Here is a 19,007-nt window from a genome sequence, read left to right as displayed (position 1 = left end):
CCCAGAGAACAAGCTGACTGGCTATCAGCTCGGTATGTCGGAGGCAGTGTCCAGCCTGGGCCATTCTCCATAGGCTTATCTTCTCAGATAGTTTAGGAAGGGAGGTGATGTTTAACTAAACATGAATGAAACATAATACAATGCTAAACTTTCTTCCAACACTAAGGTATTCACGGATTGAATTTTCGTGACCACTATCGACTTCTTCAGGATCAATAATGACCAGTCACTGCCGAACGTAAACTCGCGTGAGTTACCGACCGTGACTTTATTGACACGTGCCATTGCGAATACGTGACGTCAGTAATTGGTCAAACGTGCCAGAAGTTAATAACGTCCACTATCTTTGTTGAGTGATGGCTGGAGTGCCCTGATGTATATTGCCTCCTTTATACCTCTATTACTGACGTCACGTATCCGCAATGACACGTGTCAATAAAGTCACGTGTCTGTAACTCTCGCGAGTTTACGTTCGGCAGTGATTGGTCATTATTGATCCTGAAGAAGGCGACAGTGGTCGTCGAAAATTAGATCCGTGAATACCTTAGTGTTGAAAGAAAGTTAAGCATTATATTATGATTACTACCAACACAGATGAGCTTTCATTATGAATGAATTTAGGAAACGAAGATACCTGCGTCTTCAGGGAATCTAATTTTCTTAACTATTAACTGTAACCTTCAATTTAGAGATGTGTAGCTGATTGCTTTTCAGTGAAAAACAATTTACAACACTTGCATCTCATGATATCGTAGATAGCAGTAGCGACACATATTTGCAGTATACTAATATTGAACGAGACCTCCCGGCGGATATCAGGAGATACGGCAAAGTAATTACCTTATCAATGTCATCGTCAACATACAAGGGAGGGCGGATACGGAAGGCTTAACTGTCGCGTATAGGAGGGCCGGATACGGAAAGTTTACCCCAAGGTCGTGTGACATCCGCACAAGTTCACAGCTGCTCCATGGACTTCTATATAACCAGAAGACGTTCAACGTCGCTCACTCTACTTATACATCAGACGGTGAAAGTTACGGGACTTGATCATCTTGTTCAACTACGTTTGTGAAACAGTAAGTATTACGTTTGAATCTCTACTCCTTTATTATGTCTCCTGCCAAGACGTTCTAAGCTTCCGCTCAATCCTTTGAATGATGGCGACGTGAAAACGTTTTCTATCTAAAACTTGGATTTTAACATCTATTTGCCAATATCCAAAGTAACGTTTCTGCGGTTGGACAGGACAGTGAGAACCAGTCTTCCTTGGGTTCGTGTGCTGTAACGGCAGGTTGTTCGGCTAAGAGCCCAGCGACGGCACTGATGTTGTGCCCTTGAGAAATTCACTCCACCCAAGTGTAAAATGGGTTATTGTCCGTGGCACTGGTAAAATAAGTGATGAAAAATTTGAGCGCACTGCCACGTCGTCATTGTCTGTCCAAAAGCGAAGTAAAAAAAAAAAAGTCGGCACCATGCCGTACCCCACAAATCACCGTCACGGCAACAGACAGGTGCCTACCGGACAACCGCCGATACACGTGCCAAATGTTTCAACCACAAACCTGGAAAATTTGAATGTGCCCGGCCGTGCATTTGAGATCAAGGCGTTACATAACGCAATATCAACGCTGTCTTTCAGATCATTATGAAGACGTTCATCGTTATCGCTCTGCTGTGCCTCGGGGGCGCCCAGGCTAGCCTTCTTGACGATCTGGCCGCCGCCACGACAGCTGCCCTGGACGGCATCCTGAGCACTGCCCAGACCGCCGCACAAGGTGAGTTGTTTATGTATTTTTAATCTTTTTATTTGTATATCTTTAATTTTTTTATGGCTCTTTTATTTCCTGGTGACAGCCATTCAGAGAGGTCCTGGGTATGTATAGATATATATATATATAATACACACATACAAACAGTACAGCGATATGCAACAGGCAAGAGAGATCTATGCGTCAAAGTCCAAAATCGTTATCCATATCCATGCCATGTCGGAAGAACGGCAAGGCAAATCGTAAGGCGAATCTAACTTTTCTAGAAATAGCCAACACTAGTTGGTCACTGACGAAAGACAGTGGATACTGTCTGAAACGTCTGACTGTTTCAAAATCTTATCCAGTTGCTTGAGTAATTATTTTTGGCGTATCTTATTACCTGGATGTCTAACCTTCATCAACGTAGCCAACACTAGTGTTTGAAACGATCTCTTCTTACGATCATATCAATCACTGTCCATTGTCACATGTATGTCTCCTATGTTTCTACCATGTAATTAGCCTTCGGGCATGACATTGCAAAATACTTTCTCCATCACTGATAAAACTTTTGTTTTCAGAACTGCTGGACACCTACGTTCCTGTCCTCGGCCAGTCCGCCCAGCAGCTGGTAGGAGAAGCGGTCTCCAATCTGGGAGATTCGCTCGCCGGCCTGATCAGTGGCAGGAGGAAGCGTCAGGAGTTCCAGACCGAGATCGGACAGATCATCAACGATGGGGTCCAGTCCCTGCTGGAGCACACCACCCAGGCCATCCAGAACGTCCAGGATGCCCTGACCGGCACCATCGACTCTCTGTTTGGAACCACCACCACCGACCCTGCACAGGCTATCACCACCACCAAGCGTAAAATTCCCTTTGATATTGTGATCATATTAATCTTCGGCAACTGTTGACAGCCTCAATTTTTTTGCACAAACTGCATGGCTGGTCGCAAGCATAACCTAGAGGCAAACGAATGGTATCGATGCCACCGAAAGTTTTACTATGCAATCTTAAGATATTTTGCCTCGTCTGCCTCAAACAAGGAATCGTAACGCCTACTTTGCAGATATAACATGACTTTGCTGTCTACCTACTTTGCACTCGTGCCCAGTTGCTTCGCCTGTTTTTCTTTGAAAGTCAAGCACCCTTTACATTGTCAAAACATTTCGTGTTATTATTTTTCCTCAATATTTTGTCCAGGTCTCCTGGTTAAGAACCAAGGCAAGGCCAAGCGCGCAATCGCTGCAACAAGCGGCAAGATGGCCCTGAGGATGGTAAGACTACAACTGTGACAATAATAATTATTATCGTCCACTGATGAGTGGCTGTAGGCTTTATTCTTTATAACTCTTTATCTATCTCTGAGTTTGGCAGCTGACTGGACACATACCTGTCCGCAAAGCAGCAGATCTCCTTTTTAGAATTCACATTCAATTTGGCACATCCTTTACCAAACTCACATTGGCGTCGTGTGGCGCAACTGTAGAGCACGCGGCTGTCAAACAATGGGTCCCGGGATCTAATCCCAGGTGCGCCCAGAGACATGTCCGAACTTGCGCCCCGACGTTGTGCCCTTGGGAAAGGCACTTAACACGACTTTCCTCACTTCACTCAGGTGTAAATGAGTACCTAGCTCATCTAGGGTTAGGGACGTCCCTCGGATAGGACGTTAAATGGAGGTCCCGTGTTTGGGGAGAGCAACACCCCGCGCACGTTAAAGAACCCACCACACCTTTCGAAAAAGAGTAGTGCGATGGTCCAAATCTTACAGTCCGGTCTGGGATGACATCTTGAAAAGGTGATAGTTCACCTGTTATGTCAATCATTCCACAAAATGTGGTAAATCAAAATAAATAAATAAATAAATAAATAAATAAATAAATAAATAAATAAATAAATAAATAAATAAATAAATAAATAAATAAATAAATAAATAAATAAATAAATAAATAAATAAATAAATAAATAAATAAATAAATAAATAAATAAACAGTGAATGTGCGGACTTCCTCTCTGTTGGAACTCTGTCCTCGTAAAAGTTCATACTATGTGGTATATTACATATATTACGATATGATATATTCCTGTCCTACCATCCACCTATATATCTATCTGCCTCCCTAACTACCTTCATCATGTATCTAATGTATCTAGCTATCAAAGAGATGATAATGAGATTCTCAATATTTATCTTTTTTCAATATTCTTCGACGCCTGTCGTCTAAGTGGATGGTTTTAGTCCTAGCGAGCAATATTCTCCCTCTTTCCGAACCAGTTTCTCTGGCAGCTGTGCACAGTTCTATCAAACCATTCCAGCTGACCTCCAACTGCATTTGTATTCATTTTTTACATTAATCTTTCTTTTCAGTCCCGTGACTTCTTCTCCGACCTTGCTACCGGTGTTGCTACCATCTTCCAGCCCGTCATCGACCAGGCTGCCCTGGCTTTCAATCAGGTCAGTGATCGGAATATACAAATTACATGTAGCTTTACAGTCTTTGCGGCACTGTCTTATGAATATGCTTCTAAACGGTATAACTCACAAGTCTAACCTCTTTCAGAAGACTGAAAGACGACATTATCATTGTTGGACTGCTAAAGTATAGGTGCAAACTACGTCATCCCAACACGTACAATAATGATTTAGAAATGATGATTTCACTGAGTATGGGCACCGACAGTGACCTTATGGTACTAGTATTGATATATTGGACGAGAAACGTCGCAAATTTACGTTTTCTCTTTTAAAGCCCTACCATACTGTCCTCTTACAACACTATCATTAAATTAAATGCTATTATCCAGCTGATGCTGATTTCTACGTGAGATCCTGACGACACTACATTCATTAGCTTCTTAGTTTGGAGTTTTCTTGTAATCCAATTTTCTTGTACTGTATTGTATTGCATTCTATTGTATTGTTATGGATCAAGAGTCTGGTGCAAAGGAGTAGATATTAATCAACATATCGGTAAGCATCACTGTGTTTTCCTTGTAGCTCGTCGATGCCGCCACAGCTGTCGGTGCCCAGGTGGTCGATCACGGCCAAACCTTCATTAACAACGTCACCGACTCCGTCACTCAGACCATCAGTAAGTTTAGTTACATCTTTGTATCATTGTCTACAGTCTAATGACTTTTATGGGTTGAGTATCGTCTTTTAAATTTGAATGTTTGATTGTCGAATATGAGCGTACACTAACGATACCATCAATACGTTTCCTTAACATCTATCTATCGCCGCCTACAGTTTTATGATCTTTATGAATTATGATCATCTCTCTTACATTGGTATACGTTTATTGTCCAATAACCATGCATGTACTGATATGTGATAAGACTTTTTAGCTCTCAAGTGTATAAATAGCGAGTAAAAGCGACCCTATTCATCAATTCATCTCATCTGTTTTTGAGAAATCAAATCTCATTTCCACACCTATTCGTTAATTTTCCTGGTCGTTAGGGCACCGCTGAAAAGGACGCCACTTTCTTTCGTCGATATTTCAGCTGAAATAATTGTAATTTTAACCATTTCTTTCTTTTTTTTAAACGCAGACAATCTGTCTGGGGTTGTCGACCCCTACGTTCAGGACGCCCAGAACATCATCGGCTCCGTCACGGACCACTTTACGAACACCTTCGGAGCCGGCACCACCGCCTAAACACGAGGGCTCACAGAGAAGGCAGCAGATTTCCTGCCGACTGAACTACATCTGAGACACTACTTCGCGTAATCTTAGTGGTGGTGTTCCTTCAAGGTCAATGACAATAATTTTCTGTATCTCTCGTATACTTGGAAATAAAGCAAAATACAATGGTAACCTGGGTCTGATAATGCCTCTTCATTTTCTACGTCAGTTACGTCTAGGAAGGGTTAGGCTATGTATTCAGACACGTATTCGTAGGTCTGTTTGCATAATCCTGATTCCCTTATCCGTCAGATATAGCGTGTACAATGTACAGGTCATAAATGTGAGCATACCGTCGCGTGCCTGTGAAGCTGGTGCGCCGCGCTGAAAAATTCTACAAAGCAAAGTGTTACATGAAGAACGAAAACAAACAATAATGAGTGAAAACATTGAATGCGTGCACTTATGCATTGTCACTTCTACCACTAGAAATGTAGTAAAATCAGAAAATTAAAGCAGGGTGTCCCACGGGGCCACGTATGGTCATGCAAAGTACAAAGTGCAAAGTAAACCCGTAAACTGCCGGGTGGGGACTTTTTCTTCCAATTGTGACCGTAGCATTACTAGTATGTCTGTTGCCCGAAGTGAGGTCACAGGTCTCCACCTAGCGAATTTTTCATACTTGACAGTATAGAATGCGACCGTGGTTACTGTGAAAGCTGTATATCCTTTTTTTTGTACATCAAGAAGCTTAAAAGATGCAAAATAGACAGAGATATGTATGCTTCAACCAAAAAACCACGCTGAGAATACGCTTGGGGAGAACGTTGAATCCATTAAAACGTCGAAACTTTGTTTATGACGTCAGCGCGATAATGTTCCATCCAATGCATTTTTCAGTCACCGTTTTGAAAGAAATGCTTTCCAAGAATGACCGGTATTGACACCTGCTTTGTGGACGTTTTCTGTTCGTGTCAAGGATTAAGATATATCCACAGAATCAACCCTATTCCGTTGTCTAAAGATAAAATCTAAAGACCTGTTTTACGCGTCGAGGTCCCCCACACTGTATAACAATGCAGGGCTTACATGGCCTAAGGGCTTCGACACAGTTTGAAATGTCAAAAGATCTAAATGTGCGTCTAAATGTCATGGCAAAAGTTTTTGGGTCATCACAGGCTAGGCGTAATAGCATGTTGCAAATCCCTAAATAGCATATGGAGTCAATTGTAGGTTGAATTCAAAGTTTGAATCGCAAGTCTAAATTTCTAGAATTTGACTTGAGTGGTTAGTGTGATAAATCCCTTATGTTAACGTAGTTATACCGTTTCCAGAAAAACAAACAAGCAAAGAAAGATTTTACCCTAGATGAGACTAGATGGTAAATGTTAAAACTGTGGTTCCCAAAAGTGTAACATCAAGCACAGTACCGAGATAATAACTAGGATTACCCACTTATCTATTTTTTTGTCTTTTCTGACAAACATTTTGGGATTTCATTATGCCACCAGAATCTGGAGAGACCCCTTGGTTGTCAGTCTTCACAGGATTGCAATCTAGGAGATTATAGCATGCTTTATCTGCTATTTCCGTGGCGAATTTTTTACATTTACTGAATCTGTCGTAGAAAAGATAAGAAACTGTTCTGTAGAATATGCTCCAATTTTGCAAAGGTCACCCAGCCAATAATTGCTACCTTGGATGACCCCTGCTGACCCCAGATTGCCTTAAGCGTCATCTGAAATTCCAATCCGGCCTATCACCATTTTTCGATCCGCTGAATCTTTTATTGAGAATTTGGTTCTAGGCAGGAGAAAAGTTTTGCTTTTGTTCTCATTACCTGAAGTGTTCCGATGCACATGCCTACGAGCTCTTATCGAGTATTTATCTCCGATCCTGTACTTTGAAATGGAAAAAGTACCGACTCTTTTCAGTAGGAATAGGGCACTGACCTGCATTGTACTGGATGGCATATAGACAATGTTATACAATAGGCTGAAGTGTTGCAAAAGTAAAACAAACATAAAACGTTGCATTTTTCTCCGAATTTAAATTTTCAACAGAATACGGACTCGGGCAAAGGTTAACGACTAAAGCCCTTGTTAAGCTAGGGCATTGTTGGAGAACACGAACATCGCCATATAACGTGCGATTCGATATCACACTAGAAGAAAAAAGTATGCACCTCTTAAGTACATTAGTTAGCTGTGAAAATATTATGATATAAGGGATAACCACATACACGGCGCTGCAAATTGTGCGCCTTTTACGTGTTCGTATATAGGTCGCTTACGGCCATTGCAGTTTAACCATGCATTCTGTAGTTCTAACTCTAGACAAAGATAGATCTCAAAGTAATAACTTGACATTCAAAAGAAGTATGGCGCGAAAAAATTTGGATATTTTCACCATATTTTGTCAAATTGGTAGCAGCCAACCATTTGTCTATCCTTAAAAACTGGTAGTTATGAAACGGTGGAAGACATAATTGCTGCGATTACTTCCTTTTTCCCGTGAACATTCCTTTGTATAGAATAAGTGGCACAGTAACAATTTGACAGCCAGTCACATTAAAACATGCACCGCTGGCCCACAATGCCCTCCGTGACATTTTTAATGGGGACACAAAAAAACTAATCTGGGAGATTTTTTTCTACTTCAGTCACTACAAGTTCTGTTCATTATGTTTGGTGAATGTACTAGTGCGTCGAACGGTTCAAATATGTTTTCAGTACCCTTTGCACTTATTTTCAAGAGACAATTGTGATTTTTGTCTCTTGAAAACTCCATGAAGGTATTATGCAATAACCACAGGCTAGAAAACTGTATCATAACGTTACATCTATCGAATGATAGATACGTTTTCACAGTGGCACGAATCTTTCAGAATAAGAACTTGCCAGTTTTTCTTCACACGATTCCAAATTTGAGCTTCTTCACATGACAGATTTTCTTATCTAAATGGCATGTTGGTTGAGAAACGATAATTGTTTCTAATTGCTTTGCTGACATTCTTGAAGAGACAAAGGCGTGGTGATTTTCGCATTATGTCCGCCGATCCAGTCTGAAAGAAACAGACAAAGATCACCAAACGATTATTACTGTCAGTGTTAGTACCGGCGTCTTCAATGCAGCTATGTCCAGGCCACACCGATAGAAAATCTGCCATCTCTGTGGACGACAAGTTCTGAAGACGAAAATGGAGTAGCAGGTAAGTAGAGAGTTTCTGAAACTATTTCTTCGACAGAATTACCTGGATGTGGATTAACACTCATCGTTTACTCTTTATGTAATAGATTAGTCATCTATTGCTATGTACCATGTTTGTTGAAGAATTGACATATCAAGGAACTGTCAAGTTTTCAAGATGTCAACCTAGATACCTGACTGTAACCCCGGCATAGGCCCCTCATTTTTTTGTATGAGTGTATGGCGTTGTTCAGTGTTCTCTTGGTGCCAGTGGTGCCAGTGTTTCTCCTTCAAACACGGAACCTCTGGCTTTGCGTTCCATCAAAGAGGACATCCTAACCGAAGATATCAGCACTCATTTTCACGTGGGTCGAGTAGGGAAATAGGTTTTAAGTGCCTTAATTTCCCCGAGACGCACCACTGGGGCATGCCAGAGATTCGAACCCAGGACCTTTAGATTCTAAGTCAACAACCCTAACCACATCACCATTTTGCCACCTTGCCACCACAATCTGACTGTGAGTTTGCACTCATACATAACTTAGAATAGGTACGATTAAATGTTGACAAATTCTAGTCAGACCAAAGGGTACTTGAATACAAGTCCAGAATACCGGGCGTACACTACACGACGTAAAGATACAATGCGAAATCTTACTCTCAAAATTGAACAAACATTTTCAACTCGTTTATGTGCTAATCCTTTGGGCATTGAGATGTTATATCTGTATGGAATGCTTGGTATGGTGTTTTTCACACCTTATCAAATGAAGTGTATTCTAAAGTTCTCTACCATGAGTAGACAACAACAAGAAATTACTCATATCCGTGTCCCCGAATCCATGCCCTTCAGAGACAATGATAAATGAAGAATGTAGAAGATTAAAGGCCATGCCAAAAGTGAATAATGTATTCCTACGCAATGTATCATCAAGTCCGCTCTGAAAAATGTCTAACAAAAATCAAGATTCTGTCGGGTACGTCTGAAGAACATTGAAGTGAGATGACACTCCGTAAGGTAGTTTAGATAATCTCAAGGTGAAAAGATAAAACAGGAACAATTTAGTGGATCTGTTGGTCAGGCCATTATGATAAGGAAAGGGCACTCCCCGTAATTTCTAATTTTCCGTCTAAATTATGAAACATATACGCATGCACACTTGTACACACACACGCACACACACACACACACACACACACACACATACACACACACACACACACATACACATAGAGACAAACATAAATAAAACAAGACTTGCAAAGGAACACACCGAAACGCAAGAAACACATACACACACGCACAAAGAACACAAACACACAAACACAAATACATACAGCACATCACACAAATGATACACAAAGAGTACATTATATCAAATCATATCTGACATGATATCTAGTGTCAATAGCCATACTTGTGTTTCAATACCGACTGTATACGGCCGGTGTTGAAGAACTGAGTGTTACTAATATATGATTTTGATATTATATAATATATCACCCTAGCTATTAAAATATGCTTTCAACGCTTCACCCATTACATAAGGACTGATGTGATGATATCGGACATTCATAGGGGTATTATTTTGTTTTCTAGAGTACTGTTGGTAGAGGCTTATCCATTGTAAATGTCAGTAAAAAGTGTTGTGTAAGGACCGATGCGTGTGGCTGCAGGCTAGACTAGCGGTGAAATTGGGTGTGATTGTTGATAATCTGTTGTCTGTGCTGCAACGACACAGGTGCAATGAGAAGACTAGTAAGGTGTGTATAGGTGTACTGAAGCACTTAAGTTAGGGTGCGTCAAACAGCAGGAAAGATCACCCCAAGAGTCGATCTGCGAGCTCTAAAAGACATTGTCGGCGGTATTACGATCGTTGTCATGTCTTGTCGAACACTGCGCGATTCTTAGGGATCGGCCGATGTTCAGATGTCCCCGAACTAAGTCGAATATGACAGGGTAGACTTTCAGATGAAAAATTCACTCAACTCTCTCTGTGGCAACCCACAAAGTCGGTCAGAAAGATCATACCAGATTACTAACTCAAACCAGTAACCATGAAATTAGGAGGGTGGAGCAACCTAAATACCAAAATCAATGTTATCGTAATAGTCAAGGGAACGGATAAACAGTTTTGTAGCTGTAACTTCATTTCTTAAGTACCGAACATTCATTCTCCCCTCTAAGGGTAAGGATAGAAATGTTGCTCAGGATAGAATCTAGACGTAAGAGAGAAAGAAAGAGTAGTCTATCATGAAGATCAAAGAACAAAAAACGGTCGCCCGCATAACTAAAACCTACAATGTATAATCAGGGCTTTAATCATATAATTACTGTGAACAAAAGACTAATGGATTGCACCTTTGTTCTTAGTCAATTACAGCTTTATTATAGGTTCTTTTGTTGGCCAAATAATTATAGGGATGGAGGATAGAACATAGTAGTACTGTTTCAAGCGCAGGGGAGGGGGGCATTGGTTGTTTCGCCGTATACGAAAAGTAAACACATTACTATCTAGGGCAAACGAGTGATAATGATCATTGGCTCCGGATAGGCGCTGATTTCACAGCAAGTGATTACATTAGCGTGTTGTGGCAACAGTATTGGAATTGCAATAATGCGTAACTTCTTTAGCACCACGAACCTTTAAGGCTAGTGTTTAAGACAACTCAAATGTTGTATTCTCATGCATGTATGACTCGTGGTTCTGTTATTCGTCTTTCGAGACAGTATAATTAGTATAATTATCACTCAGAACGATTTAAGAGAGATAAGGGTACATGGGTTTTTGTACAAAGTACAGTTAAAACAGCAACATGAATTGATAGATTTTTACTAACAAATGATGATGTCACATTTTCATGATGTATATAAAACTGCTGGTTTTATCCAATTTAAGCTCCGTGGAATTCAATGTGTGCTGTGTCTCTGTGTTAGACAATTTCGTTTGAGAAAAAAGTTTATTTCGTGCATTGGCGGTTCACTTAATTATGAAGAATCGATTGGCACAATCATTGCACTTTCTATCAAAATTTTGAAAGCCTGTGGGTTAAACTTAAACCCCTGTCACTGACATTCGGGACTTTCTCACGGCTTTTCTCCCGACCGCGGCCCAACCAAGGTTTTGAGCAGCCTGGAATCGATCCTATCTTATCCTATTCCCCCGTTCCCCAGTTCACTCCTCTAATCGTATCCAAGCATAATACGACTGATTTCTCAAAGTTTATAGTCGGCTGGCGCAGACAACATTTAAAGACACGTAGGAAACTTCCCCGACCAACTCCCAATCACAGATGACCCTGCTAACGACTAGCTGCCAACCATGGTCTGGAATCGAAAAGGTCGGCGTGGGGAGGTGGATCCCCTAAATTTCGGTGACTTAGTGCATTTATTTCCCTTGACGTTGTTTCTTTATCACTACTTCATATACCAAACCTCCTAATTCGGTCTTTTAGCTGCCAGGATATACCGTTGTCCTGTCATAAGAAAATAAACCTTTCATTCATTCAGTGTTTTCTTTTCCCACATTCTCACCATGTTTTAAAGTATCTACTCTGGTGTTTTCTTATATATCTTAATAGTGTCAAAGAATGCTGTGTGAACCCGTTTAGTGGACGCTTGCTCCAGGCTAATACGTATATATATATATATAACACCTGACCAACGCAGCTGTAGATCAGCCATTATAATGTAGAACACAAAAAGGACTGACGTCAGAGAAGCCTGTTTTGGTGCGTAACCTTTTGAGCAGGTACGTACATACGGCCTCTGTCATTTTCCACCCCATTTACCTAAGCGGAGGAGAGCGAAGACATGTGTCATCAAAGTAATACATCAGTGACAATAATTGTCACATGGCTGAACAGGGCTGTGATGTAAGATAAATAATCTCTCTACAGGTATCGTGATCTGTCACTGTAACTCTACACAGTTAGCACAGTTTGTCATTTCGTCTCCTCCATTTCGAAGGTTAAAAGAAGGGAAAAAAAATCAAAACAATATTGAAATTACACTTGCTACAACGATCCTGATTCAAAAGTGTTGTCTTTTACAAGCTATTACGGTGTTTCCAGGGGGTCGAGATTTGATAACGAGAGATTACTAAGTCTGCTTCTACATATTCATGACTAGCCCATGGTAATACTCAAGCCCAACTACGAATACCTGCCGATATCAGCTCGATTTTACAGGATTTGTCAACATTTATCTAAGTCCAACACTGTAGTAGATTGTTTGTAAAATGTGATATGGTGTAAGATTTGTTTTACATTCACGAATAACCAATAATACACAGGAATACTCGTTTCATTAGTAAAACTCTGGATTTTCAGTAGTTGAAGATTGTTTGTGGAACCTTGCAATTGGCTTTAAAGAGCAACGTTTAAGGGAATTCCACGTAACAAGCTAAGGACGCGATAGAGTCTGTCGACAGAGATCAGGAATATGTTATAGAGGTCACCTACTTATAATCATAAAATCCATGTCAATCCTTTGATCTAAAGGGAAATTTGTATTCGTTTTTCTTCCACCAGGATATCTTGTAAATTGCTTTAATAAGTTTGAATTCAGCGCAAACTTTAACGAATTTCACAAGTGTTAGCTGCTTGGCCGCTACTTTTAACTGCGAAAGTTAGATTTTTGTTCATGCGAACATACATGGATGAACAGACTTTCCTGTTGGATGACTTTCAATGACTCTGACTCGTGTCCTGTTAGAAACGCCAAAGCCTACTCGAGCTAGAATGTACCAGTGGCACCTGTACCTAAGGAATCAGAAACTGGAGACAGGTGCATGATGAAGAAACGTCTATAGTTTAAGCTAGCGTCAAACTGCCATCGACTTTATATGTTGATCGCCAGAGGGTCGCTAAATTTCAAAATCGCCACAGAATCGAGCGTATTTTTCGTCAGAAAACCTACCCTGTTACCATTGGTCGGGGCTCGGTGTCCTGCGAACATCGGCCGATCACTGAAAACGGCGCAGAGATCGAGACGAAACCGGGTGTATTTCGGCCGAAAATCACTCGTCTGGCGAGATTTTTTTTATTGCTGTGCTACGCCGGCTTAATTAGACAACTCACATTTGTTTACTTCTTCACCTATAAGCATATGATGCGCTAACCACTCTCGGTCGTCGATTTGTTATGATAATCATCACAAAAGCCGATCGAAAATAGTGACGAAGTAGTGCAAAAAACTCTTTCTTGGTGTTTTTGCAAAATTGTAGCCTATCAAATGCAGGTATTTTTATGTAAATTGAGGGCTCTAAAAATGTGCCCCAGGGTGCCTGTACATTGCACAACCTGTTCATGCCTTCTCAGTATCCTACAGTGGACGATACCATCACATAGCGGGAGGGATACATTGTAGAGGCGGCAAACCGTACGCCAATATTCAAAATAATTCTAAATCGAACATACTCAAACATCTAAAAGGGAAAAAGGAATTCTAAAAGAAAAGAAAAGATAACGAAAAGCAGTTTTTTCCACGCTTTCATTTGTCTACTACGCAACGACTGGCTAGAAAAGCTGGCTAGAAAAAAATGTCTAGAAAAAAAAAAGAAATTGGCATGACTACCAACTTTGAATCCTCACATACTGAATGTTACACATCTTACCTGTTGCGTACTTAAAATTGTTCCTTTAAGTGTGCATTCAAATCTGAAAAATACTTCGTTTTTGCCACACTTTTAACGAATAATTTAATCACAATAGTCTATGATTGGGCTTAATTACAAGCGTCACATAATAGGTCGTCTTGACAACACACCACTTGAGAAACAGGTTTTGGTTCGGCCTACTTTCACGAAGCTTCAGGGTTGTTTTATCAGTCGGGGTTGGATCGTAACGCGAATGCTAGTCTGGCTACCAGCATGGATTTACGTATTTGTTTTAGAATAATCAAAAAGAGAGACGTTCTCACTTGTCGTGGATTATAGGATGTTTTCCGTGCCATTTCCAGGAGGATTGAAAGATGAAGCTGCAGTCCTACTCGGCATGGCCGTGGAGAAGAGTTCTGGTGTATCTTGTCGCCGTCGTCGCCTGTACTTTCATCGCCGTGAAAACTGTTCACCTTTTCAGAGGTACGTGGCGTAAAATTTTACAATATCTGTGTATCAACTGTTTTGTGAGGGTGGTGCGTGTATGAAGTGGGTGGGGGGCATTGCAGACTGTGCTGTAAATAAATCATAGTATGTAAACTAGGTCCTGTCGCGCGAACTTTACTACACGTACAACCACGGAATGATAAATGAATGCCAATTTGTAGCTCACAGAAAACTTTTCGAAAAGTTGTCGCCTGATCAAATCATCCTCTTTTATGCGAGGATTTCACTTGAGTTTAAAACAACGAAATCCAGATTAGACCATCGTGTAAAAGCTTTTTAATTTATGGTAGATATACGTGTATACATAACAAAACATGACATCACATAACTCAATATAAAACATCTAAGCATGCATCCGGTACATTTACATGGTTATAGTTTCTTGCCATGTCAAGACGTAACGTCCAAGGAATTTTAGATGACAGCAGTAATAAAGATTTTAATGCTAATGACGTAAACGCTGTAAGGACAAGGCCCGCTCATTTCTCAGAAGCCGCTCCTTACATAAAAAGTCATTAATTTGAAGGTCTCACAGGTGACCTAAATTTCAGTTTGAAATCAAGTACTAACAGAGCACTTTACCAACATCAGACGTTACTACTTTGTGGGTATGTGTTAAAAAGTGTTACCGGTCCAAATGCTTGTTGTAATGTTGTAATGCACGACATATACGAGAGTCAGGACGCGTTAGTCAGTCTGCATTCTGTACGGTCAGATAGGGCACGCGCGTGTGTTTGTGCATGGGGGGGGGGGGGACTGCGCATTAAGCATAGCCATTTTCAAATAAAGTCATTATGCTTCCTTCTCTAACTACCAACTATAGCATTACTTGTTCAACGCTTAACGCTAATGACGCAAAACAGCTCTGCGTATCTTCGTAAAACTCGTGTTTTCGGTCGGATAATATCGTGTGAAATAGCAAAGTTGTGTGGAATGTTGCACTAATGGCTATGTTGCACATGAATACAGTCGTCAAAGTTTCGGATAGATGATAACTCATTTGTAAGAAAACACTCAATGTTATCTTATGAATGAGCTATCAGCTATCCGAAACCTTCATTTCCTTTCTATGATATTTGTGATAATTTCTGATGTTCAGACTGGTGTGATGTAACGTCAGCTGTCATAATTCCCCGGGTACATTTAAAAAAAAAAGGAATGTCTTAAAGATCAGAATGATATCCCAAGGAGGTTCCAGGGATATCCGTAGTGTACACATCTCAAGGATTACTGATACTGCATTTGTAAATCTCTTCGGCTTCACGTTTTGTAGATTCTTAACCTCCTTGGTAAAGCTGACAGAAAGTAGTAGCGAAACACAATGATTGATTGCTATAGTTTTACTTAATCTACGTCTGACTTTCTACATGTATTTGCGAGTAGTTGTATGAAATTGTCTGTCATGAACACTGTCTGAATGGTACATTGTTTTGATCTACACATACACAATGCATGCGGTTAATGTTCGTGTGATATAAGGGGCTTGAGTTTGGGAAAAATCCACTCCATTTGCACATCGATCACTTGCAGTAATTAAAGTCCCTAGGGAACAACATCGTCTACGTTGTCAACAGACCGTACCTTTCTGAGAAGACCCGCAACAGAAAACACAACACTCACTTGTAGAAAATAAATTAGAGGCCGACCTCGACTTTTTGTTTTGAAAACAAAAACTATTCAAATCCACGACTGAAGCTTTTCTCGCATCTTGTCGATACTAACAGTACAGAACACGCACAGGTGCGTTAACAACTTACGCAACAAGACGGTAATCGGTTACACAAGTTATCCTCAGTGGATTCAGGTCCAGCAAGTAATGTGAAAAGCTTGCTCTTCTACACCCTAAGATTAACATATAAGGACTTTGTTCTCGCCATTTCCCCAAGGACAATTTAAAACGTACTCGATTTAGAACTGGGATGATGTTTCAAGTCAATTTTGGTCCTTTCTTTGCACACTAAATTGAATCCAACCCACGGTGTAGCAAGATAAGAAGAGAGAAAATACAACATGACTACATCGAATGAACGTGTAAAGCAGCAGCTGCCTGTTTGTTTGTTTGTTTGTTTGTTTGTTTTCCCGTCGATTTACGGCCCTAGGTAGATCTACGGTCTGTATCCGGTACCTATGTGGCCATGTACTGTCTGTTATCAAAAGAGGGGATTTTCGTCTAATCTCCAAGCAGATTTATAGGTTGCGAAGACCGTATCCAACTGGCAGAAAGAAAATTTTATGGCAACCATAAAAACTCCTTCTTCCAGTTGGATACGGTCTTTGCAACCCGTGGGGTCTGCTTGGAGATTAATTTTCGTCTCTCTCTGCTTCCAATAAAGAAGGCAAACCCAACTTGTCTATTCTTCAAGCAGAGGTTACGATAGGGAGATTAGTAGTGGCCGGAATTTTCAACGTCTTCCTCACTCTTCGCATAACGCATTAGAGACTCATTAGGGCGGAGCTATTATTTCAGAATCGGTGTCGCCGCCCCTCCCTGTGTACCATCAATTCATCGTTAGGGAGTTTTACTGCCCGGGGATTAACACGGATCCGGCAACTTTGAAGTGAGGAAGACGTTAAAATCCCGGCCACTACTTACCCCCCGATCTCTGCTTGAAGAATACAACTTGTCTAGATAGAGCCAGCAAAAGTATTTGAGTAGCCTTGTTACAATAATGTCGATCACAGTCTATTGTCACATGTGTGACTCCTATCAATTATGTTTTATATAGAAAACCTCCTTGCTCATGTGTATGTACCACGTACTTGCAATTAGTCATAAATGCAAACCCATTGTTATACGTACAGACATGATTTGATACATGTGTAGCGCACGCGTTGCAACAGTAGTTGATGCATTTGGGAAAAGTGGTACGCCCCCTACCGTATGTTGATGTGCACTACATATCAGAAAATGTTGTTGCATAGAGGTCCCGAAAAAATCTTCACAGAGGCTGTGGTAGAGGTTACATTTGGGACATGTTAACTCTAGAGGGTCCTAGAACGAAGCGAAGGAGCTAGCCTAGCGGACGAAAAACGGGGCATATGATAAAACGGTCACGATCTTCCCCACCAACCTCTGCTTGGAGAGTAGCCTGTGCTGGCCACCCAGTCTGGCACCCAGGCCCCGTATGGGGGACTACTAGACCAATAAATCAAAAACAGGGACCGTTCACTGTACCATGAAACTGGGTAGGAGGACGGTTCCTCTGGTTTGTAAAATGTCGTTGTGCAGAGGCTTGGGCTATGTTTTTACACAAAGGGTTCGTAACTTGAGAATTTCGCAGAGACTGCACAAATATCTTTGCCAAAAGGCTGCCTCGTCGCTGCACAGAGGCTGCGAAAAGACTCTTCCTCAGAGGTTGCACAGAATGTCCTTTTGGGCCTTCCTACCATGTGCAGATCAGAAATGGGACGCCTCACTCAGGGACACATCCCGTTATGTAAGGACGTAGCTTGTCAAAATCTACAAGATACCAGGGAAATGTTTAGGATTAGGGACCAGTTTGGAACTGAGGATAAGAGGACTGAAGGTCGTCAGCTGTGTGTAACGTCGTCAAGGTCCACGTGTGCGACTGTGTGTCTTACAAAGGCAATTTTATAAGGCCAACGACCTGATCGTGAGTAGAGCAGTTCTAACTTTACCAATTTGTATGTCCAGATTCATAAAAAAAGACCTTGGTCGAAACAAGGAGGTTCTAACTTGCTCCAAACAACAATAGCCTGTATACCAGCCCCCGCTCTTTATAATATCGTTTCTCATGGTGTTACTCAATGGGGTCTGTTAAAGAATTTCCTTGGGGGCATGTTGAATAATAGAGCCGAGGAGTTGGCCTGTGTATTCCATCGAAACAGTCTTTCGTCTAAGCTAAAAGTCCTAAAACAACTGCCGCACCGTGATTGTGTGGAAAACGTGGATTGTTATTCAATTCTGTGGTGTCTACTCGACCTCGAATGTGATGAACAGTTGGCGGTAGGGAGAGAGAATGAACTGTTGTTGTTATTGTTGTTTTTGTCGGGGGAGAGGTGACACATGGGGGGGGGGGGGGTACACATCCGGGGATTCATGCGGGTAGGCGGACGGGCCAAAACAAGTCAATAACTTGTAAACTGGTTGTTAATCAAGTAAAAATGGGGGGGGGGGGGATGTAAAGAAAAAAAGTGCTATATCCGCGAACGTAAAAGACATAAGGGGAGAGGGATGTGAGAAAAACACCTACACTCACAAAAGGGAGTGGAATGTAATGAAAGGGAGAACATAATCGGAACAAAATAGGAAATCGGAACTAGTGACTACGTGGCGAGTTCACAGACAGCAACAGAAGTAAG

General features: G+C 41.1%; 1 protein-coding gene across 1 annotated transcript; it reads left to right on the top strand.

Annotated features, from left to right (window-relative positions):
- Nucleotides 1-946: 946 nt before the first annotated feature.
- Nucleotides 947-5,578, top strand: LOC136446945 (uncharacterized). Its single transcript, XM_066445613.1, has 7 exons — nucleotides 947-1,079; nucleotides 1,643-1,778; nucleotides 2,336-2,620; nucleotides 2,960-3,033; nucleotides 4,128-4,214; nucleotides 4,758-4,851; nucleotides 5,315-5,578. The coding sequence occupies exons 2-7, from the start codon at nucleotides 1,649-1,651 to the stop codon at nucleotides 5,419-5,421; spliced, it is 777 nt and encodes a 258-aa protein (XP_066301710.1). The 5' UTR covers nucleotides 947-1,079; nucleotides 1,643-1,648; the 3' UTR covers nucleotides 5,422-5,578.
- The last annotated feature ends 13,429 nt before the right edge of the window (nucleotides 5,579-19,007 follow it).

Source organism: Branchiostoma lanceolatum, chromosome 13 (assembly GCF_035083965.1).
Source record: "Branchiostoma lanceolatum isolate klBraLanc5 chromosome 13, klBraLanc5.hap2, whole genome shotgun sequence".
Taxonomy (NCBI): domain Eukaryota; kingdom Metazoa; phylum Chordata; class Leptocardii; order Amphioxiformes; family Branchiostomatidae; genus Branchiostoma; species Branchiostoma lanceolatum.
This window is presented reverse-complemented; position numbering and strand designations above follow the sequence as displayed.